Source organism: Mus caroli, unplaced genomic scaffold (genome assembly GCF_978045245.1).
Source record: "Mus caroli unplaced genomic scaffold, Mus_caroli_1 scaffold_15, whole genome shotgun sequence".
In the NCBI taxonomy this organism is placed as follows: Eukaryota; Metazoa; Chordata; class Mammalia; order Rodentia; family Muridae; genus Mus; species Mus caroli.
In genome coordinates, this window is record NW_028227270.1 from 68,866,258 (window position 1) to 68,883,427 (window position 17,170).

At 46.7% G+C, this 17,170-nt stretch overlaps 1 protein-coding gene across 5 annotated transcripts in view; it reads left to right on the forward strand.

The window, feature by feature from the left end:
* Syk (spleen associated tyrosine kinase) overlaps window positions 1–17,170 on the forward strand; it is a 64,977-nt gene that overhangs the window by 42,345 nt on the left and 5,462 nt on the right. For 3 of the 5 annotated variants that reach the window (XM_021180328.2, XM_085831083.1, XM_021180327.3), the window contains 6 exons: window positions 5,299–5,386; window positions 6,529–6,706; window positions 11,685–11,894; window positions 14,227–14,416; window positions 15,672–15,812; window positions 16,805–16,917. In XM_021180328.2, coding sequence (XP_021035987.1) covers window positions 5,299–5,386; window positions 6,529–6,706; window positions 11,685–11,894; window positions 14,227–14,416; window positions 15,672–15,812; window positions 16,805–16,917 — 920 coding nt within the window. The remainder of the gene's footprint in view (window positions 1–5,298; window positions 5,387–6,528; window positions 6,707–11,684; window positions 11,895–14,226; window positions 14,417–15,671; window positions 15,813–16,804; window positions 16,918–17,170) is intronic. The other 2 variants (XM_085831084.1, XM_085831085.1) reach the window with 2 other exon arrangements.

The window sequence follows — 17,170 nt, forward strand, 5'->3', positions numbered from 1 at the left end:
GCCTGATGAAGGAAGCTCTTCAGATGTGTCCACTCAGACCAGCAGCCACTCACAGACTCTGTAATCCCGAATGTGACACCACACTTAACAAGCCTCACAGAACACTGCGGGGTGTAGCAAGCCTTGTGTCTCCCTCTCCTCAACTGACTCCTCACCAGCTTCTGATGACACCCTGTCATTCTACTTGCCGTAGCCCAAGGCTTGTTGCTAACTCACAGCCCCCAGCTCTGCACAGTCCTGGCAAGGAGTGCTTTCATCCCAGCATCTCAAGTTCATCTTTTGGGTTCCCCCGGAAACATATCAACCAGAGATGCTGTATGTACATGAGCACACATACACATGTATGACACACTCATATACACACGCATACACACGCATGGAAATATATGTGCCCATGTGTACATAGTCGTATACCATATTTGAATTGCATATGCCCTGAATATGCATCATATACACACATATGCATCTGCATAGTATGTGTATTTGTGTATGCATCTATTGCTGCTTACACATGGCAAATGTATTGCCTGCGTATAGCTACACAAAGATGTATTTCAAGGACTTACAGAGTTAAACAGACCAGTTAAGTGATTGCAATGTCCATGGGAGAGATTGTCAAGCAGAGGGGATCCAGAGCCAGGCGGAACCTCAGTGGTGTTGCTAAAGAAAGCTGCTGCATGGTAGAGGTCAGCTTCCCTTCCCCGCCCCCTTTTCCCTTTCCTTAGAAAGTCTAAACTTACATCTAAGAATGCTCACCTGAGTCAGGCCCATGTGAGATTATCCTCATGATGGAAGTCACCTACTAGGGACTGTAAGCCCATCAATGAGCCCCTTCTCAGCAGCAGGACTGCCTCAGGCTGGGTCTTCCGCGTGACTCAGTACTGACCACTCAGGAGAGCCAGTTGTCATAGCAAAAGCCAACGCTGCAGCTGGAAGAGATAACCCAGTAGGCAAAGTGTTAGTCACCCCAGCACCCAAGTAAGAAGCCAGGCACGGTGGCACACGGTGCCACCACAGTCCTGAGGAGGTGAGGCAGGAGGGCCCCTCAGCCAGCCAGTCTCGTCAAAGAGGCAAGCTCCAGGTTCAGTGAGAGACCTTGCCTCAAACAATAAGGTGGTGAAGGCATTGAAAAAGATATCTGATGTCAGCCTCTGGCCCCCAAATGTCCACATAAGCAATCTCATGTATATGCACACACATGTGCAGGCACATAAAAATCCACCTACCCCATGTGCACATTTTAGAGAAGCCGACACCAACAAAGCCCAGGCAACAAGCACTTGAAATAACTCTAGTGTCTAGAGAGTTAATGAAAAGTGTGCTTTGATCTTAGGATTATCAGTTTAAAATGAAACCAGGGTGGGGACTTAGCTCAGTGACAGAGTATTTGTCTAACAACCATGAGGCTCTAGATTTGGTCCTTAGCACCAGGAAGAGAAAAATACTTGGAAAGTCAAATACAGTTTTTTGAAATAATGTATTTCTTTTTATCTTATGTGCATTGGTGTTTTGCATGCACGTGTGCCTGTATGAGGGTATCAGATCTTGGAGTTACAGACAGTTGTAAGCTGCTATGTGGTGAGATGACTCAACAGTTAAGAGCCCCGATTGCTCTTCCAGAGGTCTTGAGTTCAATTCCCATCAACCACATGGTGGCTCACAGCCATCTGTAATGGGATCTGATGCCCTCTTCTGGTGTGCCTGAAGAGAGAACGACAGTGTAAATAAATAAATTAACTTTTTTAAAAAATAAAAAGAGGAGGAAGAGAAAGAGGAGGAAGAGGCCAGGTTTTAGGTCTTTGTTGTGAGATCAAAGAATAATTATACAGGGCATGTGCTCATCTTTAGGTGAACCTAACTGCATCCCACCTTCTGACAGAGTCTGCCCACATCACACTGCCTGTGCTCCTTCTGAGACTGGAGACTGTAGCCAACTTATTGCAGCCAGTATCCTGGAGCCCTCTGGCTTCTGGCCTCTGGGGAGGGTTACCACCCACACTGCCACCACCGTTGCCTAGTTTGAAAATACTGGCAGGAAGCTGGGAGTGAAAGCCAAGGTCCAGGAAGCAAAAGGCAAGACTGTGGAAGCAGGACACAGGGCAGAGGCTACCTGCTCCACAGGACAGAGGGTGTGCTGCAGAGCTCTGGTGATCACGGGCCTAGAGAGAGAGACAGGCAAGTCCCTGGTGCCTACTGACCAGCCATTCAGCCAGTGGAGACCCCTTGTCAAACACTAGGGTGGATAGTTCCTGAAGGTTGACCTCTGTCCTTCACAGGCACATGCACACACACAACTGCTCAGACACACACACACACAATATCATGCACACACACACACAAGCCTGTCTAATGCATCGTCACTTTTAACACACTGTGACAGTGTAGTTCAAACTTGAGAATTATCTACCCAAGGCTGGATACCTGGCGCCATCTAGGGGCCACTAGAAGTTGTGCATAAGTGGAAAGGGTAAGGGTGAAGCTGTCAGCGCCTCCTTTACAGCTCTGTTCTTAGTGCAGAACAGACGATGCCAGGGAGGGCCCGACCACCAAGTACAAAGTGGAGAGATGGATAACGCGTGCTAGCACTGTCTATCAGCAATGCTGCTCACGACAGCTCACATTTCCCTCCCTTCATCTTTCAACTGAAGCTTTGCTTCCAGAGCTTTGAGTGGTGACAGTGGAGCTGGAAGTGGAGGGGAGGAGGGTTGTATCTTCATCTGCACCACAAAGCAGCCAATGACTGCTCTGGCCCTGCCCATTCCTTCTGCAGGACACTCAAGCCAGGTGCCATGATTGTCCTGGTTTCCTAGGCCCCCACCTGTGCAGGAGGCAGGAGGTGGTGGGTCCTAGGGGCAAGGCATCCAGAAGAGAAAGGTTATGAATCTCTTGGGTCTCAGGGTTTCTGTCTGGATCTTGAATGCTTGAACTCATAGGGTGCTTTCTGTTGGGCAGCATGGAAATGAAGCCCCAAGCTACATCCACTTAAAGAAGAATCCCAGTTTCCAAGGGAGGTGCCTGTTTTGTCCTTTTGTCTGTCATCGAGACATAGGGGTAGCTCCTGTCTATCTGGGTGTGAACTCCTTCCAGGAGCTGGGATGCTCAGGGGTCCCCCCTCCCACTGATCCCTACATACTTTTGCTATACTGCCATTTTTAACTGATTTCCTAAGACCCTTAGCTCTGCTTTAAAAATATTCCAAGAGATTTTGCTAGGAAATTGTGAGTGCTGATTTATTATAACAAGCCTTTTGAAGCCCCCTTGCTCTGGAGATAATTCCAGAGAGACTGCATGAGGCCCCCAATTGAGACACTGAGCGGCAGAGGGTAGAAGCTCTTATACCCATGGGAAGGGTTATACCTGTCCTCCCTAACCTGGGGTATCCTTCATGATGGTCAGAGATTGTTTTGGGGATCTCAGAAATTTCTTGTGTACAGAGAAAAAAAATCAAAAGACTTAACATGGTAGTCATGCTAACCCAAAAAGACATCTGGAGACTGCAGCTGGATAATGGTAGCTATTATCAAGTATAAACTAGGGTAGTTCTTCCTAGGCAGGGCTTCTAAGCAACACCCAACTCTACTGAAGTCATGTGTAAATGTTTAAGAGGGTCACTCACAAGAGATTACCTATACTTAGTTCCCTTCCTGATGGCAAAGACTAAAGAGAGAATTCATCTTAAACCATGTAAGTTTACATTTCACATCTCCATCTTCTGAAAGGTCGAGCTGTTCAACCATCCACCATCTATCCACCCACGCATCCATCTGTCCATCTACCAACTCACCGATTCAACCGTCCATCCATTTATCTATCTATCCACTCAGCCATCCATTTATCCATCCATCCACATATCTGTCCACATACCCATACATCCATCTATGGATCTGTCCGTACATACACACACCCATTCACCCACCTATGTGTCTATCATCCATCCTTTCACACGTCTGTGTTGTGTGTTTCTCCTTAGCATCCGTTACCAGCGTGGCCCAGCTACTGAGCTTTGATTTAATGTCTAAGTCTGCATAACTTCTGCTCTGTTGCCATGGTTAGTTCTATCACACAGTCCTTCGGGAGTGTTGAGAGAGGCCAGGAGAATATGAATCCTGTGACATCTGAGACTGGATGTCCTTTGGCTTCACTGAAAGAGGTCTTTCCCACAGAGGTTGGCAGACTCTAACTCATGGTAAACACCACGAAGCCAGCAAGTCGTAATGACCAAGTGTGACCCTGCTGCTAAACATTGATGGGTGGGGTTGTCACGTCAGTGAGGCGGGTGGGATTTTGATATGTGCTTCAAGATGGTGGCTGTGTAATGTTAGCTGGATGTCTCTGTTTCTTTACACTTCCCCTCAAATCTGGCATTATCTCACTACTTCATGGCAATGTGTGGATGCTGATAAGGTAAGTAGATATTCAAGACAAGACAGAAATGGGAAGAGAGAGCTGTCAGAGCTGGACGGTGGTTTGCCTGTGAGATGGGTTTAATAGCCACCACTTTGCTTTAATTTGTGAGTAAAGATGGGTCAGAGAAAATTTTTTTAAAAAATGTATCAAATAGAAAATCCTTAGGACTATAAGGAGATTCACCCCTTCTGCCTACTTCATGAAACAAATTGATATTGATGGATCGAATGAGAAACCTCCGTGTATAAGGGCCAGTGTGCCTTAGTGACCAGCCACAGGAAAACCAGAAGAGTTCTCTTCCTTCAGGAAGACAGAGAGAATGTCTCTTTGACAGGGCATGTGCCCACTGACATTATCATGGTCCTTATCACGATAATGACCGCAGTGCATGGGGTGGGGGTGAGGCAGGATACAGCCTTCCTCTCTGAGACTTGCAGCTGGTTGGCTTGGGCTACCCGTGGTAGCAATGCCTTGGTGTCTCAATCTGTATGGAAGGCAAAACAGGTGGACACGGTTTGACTTTTTAAATAACTACCACCTGACTTAGATGAAAGCAGAAATGAACCCATGGGGAGCGAGCCTGCGAGGTCCTGCTATTTTCTGGGAGGTGTGATATCTTGGGATAGTCAGAACAGATGCTCTCCCTCCCTCCCTCCCTCCCTCCCTCCCTCCCTTCCTCCCTCCCTCCCTCCCTAAGGCCACTTCAGGGGTGGGAGCTATAAGCCATGAGCCTGTCTAGCCTTCTCAGGTCCAAACAGTTGCCTGAAGAATGAGATGAGCCTTTCTGACCTCTTCCTATTCCTCTGTCTCCCCTGCATATGTTATCTGTGAACACTTGTAAATGGTGGCATCGGGGCAGAAAAATAACATCTTCTCATCTGTGTGCTTCAGCCTGCCCCACCCCAAGGGAGCCGTCCAGAGAGCACTGTGTCCTTCAACCCCTACGAGCCAACGGGAGGGCCCTGGGGCCCAGACAGAGGTGAGAGATGAGAGATGCACTTTTACTCAATAAACATTCAAGCAGGGTACACACAGGCTTGCCAGCATGTAGAGGCAGCTTACAAATTCCTGGCACCATTCCACCTTTGCCTTACAGTGATGGTCCACACTAAACAGTGGTGATATCCACCAGCCACAGGTAGAAGATATCACCTATCCATAAAACAAGCACTCCTGTCTAGTGAAAATGGTCTTTTATAATTAAAAGAAGTAAGCAAGCAAACAAACAAAAATCCTGAGTTGTTAGCAGCGGCAGCATCATGCTGTGTGTCTGGCACATTCCGGAGACCCTGGTTGCCATTCTTGGAAGAAAATGTTGCCAAAGAATGACTGTAATCTCTGGGTGGCTTTGACAGTAGGCACAACTCACAGATTCTTCTAGATTTGTTCAGGGAGCTGTGATGACTGGGAGACCACCGGGGACACAGTGCAGGAGGGCGCAGGAGGCTTGTTCCCAGACATGGGTCTTTTCGGAACCTTTTGTAGGTTCATGAATGTCTGCATCTGATTTTCTACTAATGAGATTCGGGTTTGTTTATTGCTATCGTTCGCCTCCGAACAGAGGCTTGAAGCAACAAGAGTCCATTATGGCTCATTTCATTTATGCCTTGTGGCTGGAGGTGTGACTCATGTAGGGTGCTCGTCTAGCATGCACGGAGCCCTGGGTTTCATCCCCAGCCCCGCAGAAGCCATGCATGGTGTTGTACACGCCGTCAGGATCATTGCTGGCTACGTGTTGAGTTCACGGCCTTTCTCACATGAGCCTCTGAGCCGTAGAACTCCTTAGCATCTTAGAAATGAGGCGTGTTGGCTTTTTCAAGCCTTGAGAAGCACACATATCATTTCTCTTGAGCTCTGTTGGTTCAGTTATGAAAAGCCAACAAGGACTGTGTCATTGGTGCTACTTCTCAATAGGAGACTGTCACAGCTGGCTTAAAGTCTAAGGAAGGTTTTATCTGCCATTACTACTGGTGTAGAAGGCCCATCTTATCTCTTCCCTTACTTCGCTTCTCGGCTGCATGCAACTGTCCCTTAGACCGAAGGAGTTTAGGGCAGGGTGGCAAGGGTTGCAATGGCACAGGAGTCCAGACTGGAGTCATCTGTTCCCTGACTACGTTGCAGGCCTTCAGAGAGAAGCCCTGCCCATGGACACAGAGGTGTACGAGAGCCCTTATGCTGACCCTGAAGAGATCCGGCCCAAAGAGGTCTACCTGGACAGGAACCTGCTAACCCTGGAGGACAATGAACTGGGCTCCGGTAACTTCGGGACTGTGAAAAAGGGATACTACCAAATGAAGAAGTAAGCACCGTTGCCTCATTGCACTGTTGTCATCTTCAGTGTGAGAGTGCATTCTGAAAACTTCTCAGAACGTACCTACACTGTTCAATTAATCCCAGACATTGGCGTCCAAGCACACACACACACACACATGTTGCAGCGCTTATGTGGTCAGAGGACTCATCAATTGGTTTTCTCCTCCTCACACAGGTTCTGGGGATGAAGCTAAGGTCATCAGGTTTGGCAACAAGTTTTTTTGTTGTTGTTGTTTTGGTTTTTTTTTTTTTTTTTTTTTTTTTTTTTTTTTACCAACTGAGCCATCTTGTAGTCTTCATTTCTGACTCATTTAGAGTAAAAGCATACTTTGTGTATGCTAACTGTGGTGACAGTAGTGACATGTTTGTATGTAGTAGTATAGAAAACAACTAAATAGAAATAAGCAAATTCATAAGAAAATAAAAATATATTCTATCTCCAGAGCACATATATCTGTGACTAGCCTTGGTGTAGGCATTTATCGGATCTTTATATGTTTTGTATGTAAAGGTAAGTGCTTTTGGTACTCTTAATAGTTTGCAGGTAATGTGTGTATCATGTAGCACTTTCCATGTCTAGATCTTATATATGAACTAATATTGATTTTACACAGAGATGTGACAACCAGCAACAGGACTGAGTTCACTTGTGACCCGTAGCAGTTTACCTAGCTATTCTTTATTACAGAAATGTGTCACTTATGAATGCCAGATCTCTGTCTTTCTCTGTCTCTGTCTTTGACTCTCTCTCTCTCTCTCTCTCTCTCTCTCTCTCTCTGTATGCATACATGTGGTAGGTATGACTATATATGTTCAGATATGTTCACAAGTATGTGTGGGTTGTGAGTACACATTTGTGCAGGTACAAATGCCCTTAGAAGTAATAATAATAAAATTAATAATAATAATAATAATAATAATTCCTCAGGACCCGTCCACCTTGCTTTTTGAGGCAGGGTCTATCACTGGAATCTGGAGCTTACCAATTAGGCTATGGAAACTGGCCAGAGAAGCGCAGGAATTCACCTGTCTCTACCTCCCCAGTGCTGCGATTATAACTGTACCACAAACATCTTTTTATATGCTGGGGTCTTGGGGGTCAAAGCCCAGTCCTCATGATTTCACAGCAAGCCCTTTACAGACTGAGCTGCCTCTCCAGCCCAATAGTGATACTTTTTTAAAGAAAACCATATCTACTCCTTATCCGTTGGGTGTTTGTCCTCACCTTGGTGCATTACCTAAGAATTGTAGAGTAGTGTTTTAGAACTGGCACAAGTCTTGTGCCTGGTTATAGAGAGATCCCAGCATTCCCTTGGGTGTGGCTTCTGTCTGTATGATGGCTGCTGTCTGACAGACTGAAGACATGCTAATTTGTTCCAATAATTCTGCAAATTCTTTAGTCCTGCATCTATGCTGAATTTTGTTGAACCCCACCACACACCCCCACCCTCCACCCCCACTCCACTGAGCTCATTTTGTGCTTCTCTTTCTTTCCTGTGATGAGTTACAGCCATTAGATTTCATCATGTTTCATCTTAAACATGTCCCTCCATCTTGGGGTAAACTCCCCTCACCTTTGTTCATTACATCTCCTTCCATAAGCAACCGAATATAACCCATGAGTATTTCTCCTAGAATTTTTCCTATCTGTGCTCATGAAGTGTCCTAACTACTGTTCTATTGCTGTGACGAGACACCATGACCAAGGTAACTTATAAAAGGAAGCAATTAATTGGGGGCTTGTTTAGTTTTAGAGGGTGAGTCTGTGAACATCGTCACAGCAGGAAGATATGGCACTGGAGCAGTAGCTGAATTTATATCTTATTTGCAAGTTGGAGGCAGAGAGCAAGAAACCTCAAAGCTCACCCCCAGTTACAGATCTCTTCCAACAAGGACACACCTGCTAAACATTCTCAAAACAGGTCTACCAAACTAGGGGCCCAGCCTTCGGATATATGAGCCTACAGAGGTTTTTCTCATTAAACCACCACGTGAAGTTATCAGTCAATTGCTTTCTTACAATTCTCATAATGGAGATACTCTCTTACCTATAAAAGAGCCCAGTGCTTGGAAGACCAGGAGTTTCATTGTCTCTTCCTGGGCCACCGTAAACAGTCAGCAATCGGAACAATAGTAGCCTCTTAGAATTAGTGGGGCATTATCTTTCCCCTCTGCTTTTCTAGAAGACGTGGTATTTTCTTTTTTAAACGTCTAGAGGAATCAAGAGACCTTTTCTAACTTCTTAATTTAGATCCCTGCCTCACACCACAGATGTAATGATAGACCCAACTATGAAAGCCAAAATAGGTGGCTAGAGATGACAGTATGGAGCCTCCCATGTTCCCGGGAGGGCCCAGAGAGGCTCCTAGGGTGATGATAATATCTAAATCCTCCTTTCAGGCCACAGGCTGTGTTCTAGATCACCACACTAGCTGTGTGTACTTTCCTGTGTGCGTGTGTTCCACTAATTCTATTATTTGACCTAGTGTATTTGTTAGGGGTGTGTGTGTGTGTGTGTGTGTGTGTGTGTGTGTGTGTGTGTGAGAGAGAGAGAGAGAGAGAGAGAGAGAGAGAGAGAGAGAGAGAGAGAGAGAGAGAGAGCCTGTATATACATGCATGTGGTTTGAGGATCAAGCTCCAGCCATCAAGCTTGGCAGGGAGTATCTTTACCAACTGAGCCCCCCACGGCCCATTTCCTGATTAGTTCTGTTTTTATTCATCAGTTTGAAGGTTCAACAAAAGAAACAACTTCTCATGCTTGTGGAAATTTTACCACAGGTAATTTTTCAAAGCATACATAGTTAATGTTTGTTCTTTCTTTTAAGCCACATTTTGTTAGAATACTTTCAAGAGTTCAGCATGATCCATGTGATGGCTTTGTGAAGGAATGAAAAAAAATCTATATTTTCGAAACACATTGAGGCTTGCTTAAAAGTAACAAAGCCCAGTGGGAGAGAAGTGTTTCTTTCCCTTTAACTCTGAGCTTGAACAGAATGTGTGCTTCGAATCGGGCATGTTAGGTACACACCTGTGCCCCCCACCCCGAGCCCCAGAAGTAGAGACAGGGGGATCAGAAGTTTAAGGTCTTCTCCTACTATACAGCTAGTTTCAAACCACAGTGGATTATGTAAGATCCGGACTCAAAGAAAAAAAAATAAAACAATGTATTTTTATTTTTTAAATTCTGGGCCCAGAGGCTCATTTGCAATATCATAAAGAAACCTTGTATTCCTTTATGCATGTAGGCAGAACCTAGCTGGGAAACCACATGACACTGCAGCAGGCTGTATGTGTGTCACAACAGGGGAACTTTGTTGAAGCTGGTTGAATATTTCACAATTCGGGGCTTTCCTCAGCCTGGACTCCATTGCTGTCCACTACACCGGGGTTCACAGGCAGTGGGGCATGGTTCCTCTGTCTGTAAAAGAACAGCTGTAGAAAGAATCCCTTGTGTACTGTATGGAATCATTACCTTCATACAGAGCACCAACCACAAACCAGAGAACAATCCCTGAAGTCCAATTTGGAGAACCAGTGACTGGGCACGTATGTGGGAGTTACTCACAGGAGCTGCGTGTGCCGCTGAGAAGTCTGGCCTCAGTGTGGATGGTGGCCTCTATAGGATGTAGAGTCCCTTAGATGCCTCCTCTCGGGCTCCTGTTAGCTTTCACAGTTGTATGCTCTAGCATCTCCCAAGACTGTGTGTCTATGTTCAGTTAGGACAGGATCTCACACAGATGACTGGGGAGCACCGGGCGGAGTTCCAGGAATCTGGGTGACAGTCCAGTGACCATCTCCACCCCTTCCTTATATGGAGGAGCACCAGCATTTGAAGCTGGTCTTTCTTCTCTCTTGTAAAAGGCAGAGCTGACCAGATGGAAAGAGCAGGTGTTATATTCAGAGAACGTTAAAGATGATCTTAAACTAACAATCCTCCTGTCTCCACCTCTGGGGCTCTGGGGCTCACAGGTGAGCACCCCCATGGCCAGTCTGAAGCACACGTGTTGTGCAAGCTCAGAGTTAAAGGGAAAGAAACACTTCTCTCCCACTGGGCTTTGTTACTTTTAAGCAAGCCTCAACGTGTTTCGAAAATACAGATCTTTTTCAATTTCTCACAAAAATATCACATAGATCGTGTTGAACTCTTGAAAGCATTCAAACAAACTGTGGTTTAAATGAAAGAATAAACATCAGCTCTGTGTGATTTGAAAGTTTACACCTGCCGGGCAGTTGTGGAGCGCACCTTTAATCTCAGCACTTGGGAGGCAGAGGCAGGCAGATTTCTGAGTTGGAAGCTAGCCTTGTCTACAGAGTGAGTTCCAGGACAGCCGGGGCTACACAGAGAAACCTTGTCTCGAAAAAAACAAAAACAAACAAACAAGCAAAACCCCAAAAAAAGAAAGAAAGAAAATTTGCACCTGTGATAAAATTTTCACAAGAAGGAGAAAAATGGTACTAGCCATTTATCTTGATGTGTGTGTGTGTGTGTGTGTGCAGGTACTCCTGACACAGCACATATATAGAGGCCAAGGGACATCCCTTGGATGTCACCTCTTACCTCTCACCTCGTTTCAAACCGCCTCTGGGAGTTCACTGCTGGCCCCACCTCTCTGCCTCTCATCTTTTCCCTAGAAGCCCTGGGGTTACAGACAGACACTATCCCACTTTCTGTGGCTTCTGGGGATCTGAACTCTTATCCTCACTCTTACATGCAAGCACTTTTTATACTGGGTTATCTCCCCAGCCCATGGCCGTTTTTTGTTTGTTTTTGGGTTGTTTTGTTTTTGTTTTTGTTTTTTCTGAATGGCTTTAAGAGATTCTCATTGAGCAGCGGGTGTGTCAGCACCATTCTCCCCCCCCCCCCCACCCTCCACCTCCCCCCAACACACACACAATGTGACTACAGAGAAGAGGACCTCTAGGCAGTTTGGAAAGTTTCTCACACGTTACAATCTGTGTTACAGAGTTGTGAAAACCGTGGCTGTGAAAATCCTGAAGAACGAGGCCAACGACCCAGCTTTGAAGGATGAGCTGCTGGCAGAGGCGAACGTCATGCAGCAGCTGGACAACCCCTACATTGTGCGCATGATCGGAATCTGCGAGGCGGAGTCATGGATGCTGGTGATGGAGATGGCGGAGCTGGGGCCGCTCAACAAGTACCTGCAGCAGAACAGGTGACCTGGGGCATGCGAGTTGTGTGCATGAGGTGCCACCCTGCCCCCACATGCGCCCTGTTCCCCGGGTTTGGGCTGTGCCGGGGCCTGATTTCTAGGGGGAAGCGCTCTCTCCCTCTCCTCTCTGTGTCTGTGAGTCTCTGTCTCTCTGTCTCTCTGTCTCTCTGTCTCTCTGTCTCTCTGTCTCTCTGTCTCTCTGTCTCTCTGTCTCTGTCTCTCTCTCTCTCTCTCTCTCTCTCTCTCTCTCTCTCTCTGTGTGTGTGTGTGTACCTCTTTGAGGGTGTGCATCTGTGTGGATGTGTTTCTGTGGAAGCCAGAGGTCAATATTGGAGATCACCCTCTCTCCTCTCTCAGTCTCCAACTTAATTTTTTTTATTTATGTGTATGTTGGTGTGAGTGTGTGCCACACAACGCAGATACTTATGGAGGCTAGAGGAGCTTGTCAGATCCCTAGAAGCTGGGCTTACAACACTTGTGAGCCTCCCAACATAAGTGCTGGGAACCAAACTCCGGTCCTCTGTAAGAACAGTACGTGTAGCCACGCAGTGGTGGCACTCGCCTTTAATCCTAGCATTTGGGAGGCAGAGGCAGGTGGATTTCTGAGTTTGAGGCCAGCCTGGTCTACAAAGTGAGTTCCAGGACAGCCAGGACTACACAGAGTCTCAAAAAAAAAAAAAAAAAAAAAACCAAAAACAAAAAACTAAAAACAAAAAAACAAAAAGAAAAAAGAGAGAGAAAGAAAAAAGAAGAAAAGAAAAATAAAAAGAACAGAAGGCATTCTTTACCACTGAACTATCTTGTTAGCTCTCCACCTTATTTCGTGAGACAAGGTCTCTCACGAACACTGGAGCTCAGCAATTCAGCCAAACTGGCGAGCCCCAGAGCCCCAGGGATTACAGGGTCTCACTGGCATACCTGGCTTTTATATGAGCGCTGTGGGTCCCAACTCAGGCTTCATCCTTATAAGTCAAACATTTTACCAAGTAAGGCACCTCCCTAGCCCTGTCCAGTGATAAAATCCTCAATGTGTGTGGACAGGGCATTGCCTACCAGCAGGCAGAACACTCTTCTTTGGTAAACACCTGGAACAAACAAGTTCCTGGGGCGCCATCTGTGTCTTGAGTGCCTGCATCTGAAGAGGCAGCAGCAGTTCATTGATTCTGGTTATCAGTGGTCCAGTCATAGCTGCTCTGATGCTGCGGTCAACATAGAGTAACTCCCCGATTCCTCTGAGCCGGGGGTTCCTTTTCTACAGCTTTTCGTCATCATTTCCAACATGGATGTGTGAGTATGAGCATGTGCAGCAGGTGGAGGCCAAAGGTCAAGCCAAATCCATACCCATCCCTTGGAATACCATCTGCTTCCTCTGAGACAGAGGTCCCTCATGGGCCAGAGCTCATCAGTTTAGCTAGACTTTCTGGGCAGGGAACACCAAGAATCCACCCGTTTCACTTACCCGGCTTTGGGATTACAAGTGCAGGCCGCCCGCCATGCTTGGCTTTTATTTCACGAGGGCGCCGGGCATCAAACTCAAGTCCTCTTGCTTGCAGGATGAGCGCTTTCCTAAAAAGCTTTTTCTATAGCGCTATGAATTTTTGTCCGTCTCAAAGCATGCCTGAAAATGAAGCACACTCATCATATAGTGTGTGTATGTGTATATGTGTATGCACATGTGTGTATGTGTATACGTGTATGCACATGTACATGGGTATGCATGCCCATGCATACGTGCAGAGGCCAGGAGAGGCCACTGTGTGTCCTTCTCAGTCACTCTCTGCTTTATTCCCTCGAAACACAGCCAGGTATGGTAGCACATGCCCTTAATCCCAACAGCAAAGAGGCCGAGGTTGGTAGCTCTCTGTGAGTTTGAGGCCAGTCTGATCTACACAGTTTATTCCAGGCTAGTTAGGACTACAGAGGGAGACCTTGTCAAAAACAAACAAACAAACAAACAAACAAACAAACAAAAGGTTCTCCCACTAAACAGAAAGTCCTGCTGATTTGGTTTGTCGTGGTTTGATTTGGTGTGGTTTTGGCTATTCCGATAGCCAGCAAGCCTCTGGCTCTTCCTGTCTCCATCCCTTCCCAGTGCTGAGATTACAGCACATGTCACCACACTCAACTTTCTCACATCACTTCTGGGGATCGAAACTTAGGTCCTCAGGTTGTGCATGCAGCAACTGTTCTTGCCCTGAGTCATCTTCCCAGCCTGTCCTGTTGTCAACAAAGAAGGAACGAGTGGATTGACCCTTCTTCTATGTACTCGGGGAACACGGCTGTGTGTTTGGAATGGCCGCCATCCACTCTTGGTAATGATGTCGTGTGATTCTAGGCACATTAAGGATAAGAACATCATAGAGCTGGTTCACCAGGTTTCCATGGGGATGAAGTATTTGGAAGAGTGCAACTTTGTGCACAGAGATCTGGCTGCGCGGAACGTGCTTCTGGTCACGCAGCACTATGCCAAGATCAGCGATTTCGGTCTTTCCAAAGCCCTGCGTGCTGATGAAAACTACTACAAGGTAGGAGCGCTCGGTGCAGGCTCACAGAGCAGGGAGAGGGAACAGCTCTGTGCAGGCTCACGGAGCAGGCTGAGAGCTCGGTGCAGGCTCACAGAGCAGCTGAGGGGACAGCTCCATGCATAGTTAAGGTTGCAGGTTATAAAGACATAGAAAGATAAATGTGTGCTCTCTGTATTTTACTATGGTAGAAATCTCACTAGTAACCTTGGAGAAAAGTATTCTTTTTTTTTTAAGATTTATTTATTTATTACATGTAAGTACACTGTAGCTGTCTTCAGACACTCCAGAAGAGGGCGCCAGATCTCGTTACGGATGGTTGTGAGCCACCATGTGGTTGCTGGGATTAGAACTCTGGACCTTCGGAAGAGCAGTCGGTGCTCTTACCCACTAAGCCATCTCTCCAGCCCCGGAGAAAAGTATTCTTAAGATCGATTCTGTCCATCAAGAAACACAAACCAAAAATTCTCAACTGGAGTCTTTTTCAGACTAGGATCTTATGTTGAGTTTTTTTGTTGTTGGTGGTGGTTTTTTTGTTTGTTTTGTTTCGTTTTTACATTTACGTATCTTGCTCTGTCTATGGAGTCATGTGTGCCGTAGTGTTCTAATAGAGAGCAGAGGACAACTTACAGAAGTTGATTCTCTCCATCTACCATGTATATCAGAGGAATCGAACTCTGATCTTTGGGCTTGGCAGCAGGCGCCTTACCCATTGAGCCATCTTGTTGGCCCTGAATGCTTGTGTCAACTTGCTTTGAAAAATACAAACCAAAACAAACTGATTTTTCTTTTCTTAGACAGGGTTTCATGTAGCCCAGGTTGGCATCCGTCTCCTGAGTGCTGGGGTTATAAGCATTCACCACCACGAATTGGGTTATACCTAATACTATGACCCTTTAACACAGTTCCTCGTGTTGTGGTGACCCCCAACCTAAAATCTTTCATTGCTACTACATAACTGTAATTTTGCGACTGATATGCAGGGTGTCTGATATGTGACCCCCAAAAGGGTCACTACACAGGCTGAGAACTACTGGGGGCTTTATGCGTGTTAAAGGAAACCGCTGCTAACTGAGCCACTTCCTTGGCCCCAAAACTGGTGGATCCTTGAGAGATTTTCTGAGTCCTTTTCACTGAATTGACACTGTGACTTTCATCAGAGGCTTTTTCCTAGCCCACTCCTTAAACCCAGCTCCTTTGTGCATCGGGGTGTGCACACCTGACTTAGCACATCACAGAGTGTCCACTCTGCTTCCAGGCCCAGACCCACGGGAAGTGGCCCGTGAAGTGGTATGCCCCCGAATGCATCAACTACTACAAGTTCTCCAGTAAGAGTGACGTCTGGAGCTTCGGAGTCCTGATGTGGGAAGCGTTCTCCTATGGGCAGAAGCCATACAGAGTGAGCCATGCTTAGCTGTGTGTTTTGTGTCTCAGCCTCTTGGACTTAAGAAACCATCCCTCAGTATAGGGTTATTACCACAAAACCCTGAACCCCTGGAATCTGAGGACAGCCTGGGGTCTCCCATCACCTTCTAACAGTGGGCAGCTAGTGGGACCTCACCTACACTTGCACTCACTTGAGAGTGACATGTGATACTGAGTGAATGCATTCTCACTGTGCTACACACATACGTGCACCAGGCACAGGCCATCCTTCCTGAGAGTTAAATGGAAATGGTGATACGGATGGATGACATCAAGTATTTTAGTTGTAACCGTGTGTGTTCTCATGTGTGTGCACACCTGTGTATGTGCATACACATTGTGTGTGTGTGTGTGTGTGTAGACCAGAGATCATCCTCAGGTGTCATTCCTCAGGGACTATCTACTTTGCTTTTTTGAGACAGTGTCTTCATTAGCCTAAGTTCACCCAATAGGCCAGGCTGGCTAGCCAGTGAGCCCCAGGGATCTGCCTGTCTCTATACCCAGCACTGGGCATACAAACATTCAATACCACAATTGTATTTTTACATGGGTTTAGGGGATTGAACTCAGGTTCTTGTGCTTGCCAGGTGAGCACTTTGCAGCCTGAACTATCCCGTGTGTGGGGTGGGGGATAGGAGGTGGGAGGTGTGGAGGTGTGGGTTCCTGGGTGCAGGCAGATCCTAGGGTGTCACTCAGTGGGTTGTCACAAATGAAGCGTCCCATAAAGCTCATTCCCTAAATGAAGAATCAGAACAGAAACTCCAGAGCCTCCCCTTTCCCCTACACACCCAGCCCTTCTCACTGGGCAGCCACATCTGACTCTCAGATTCCAGAAGAGGGGCCCCGAGTCTTATGACTGATGTCACTTGAAATCAAACAGCTTGTGTCTGTGTCCCAGTGTGTCTTCGGGTGAAGTACTCTTGTTTGTATGTGTTTTGAAAGCTTGCGTGCATTTTCACATCTCAGGGGATGAAAGGGAGCGAAGTGACTGCCATGCTGGAGAAAGGAGAGCGGATGGGGTGCCCTGCAGGATGCCCGAGAGAGATGTACGACCTGATGAACCTGTGCTGGACTTACGAGTGAGTGCCCAGCCCTTCCCGCCATTGTCCCGAAGGTTCCAGAAGTGGGCTGTGTGGCTGCTGTCCTTGCTTCATTGCTGCCGCTGTGATAAAATGCCATGGCCAACAAATAACGTAGAGGGGAAGGATATTTCAGCTCAGAACCCCAGGTTACAGTCTATGCTCACAAGGAAGTCAGGGCGGTGGAAACTTAACCCATTTGATGCTCTCACAACACATCAGAGAGCTGAGAGAGAAACATCCGGTGCTCAGT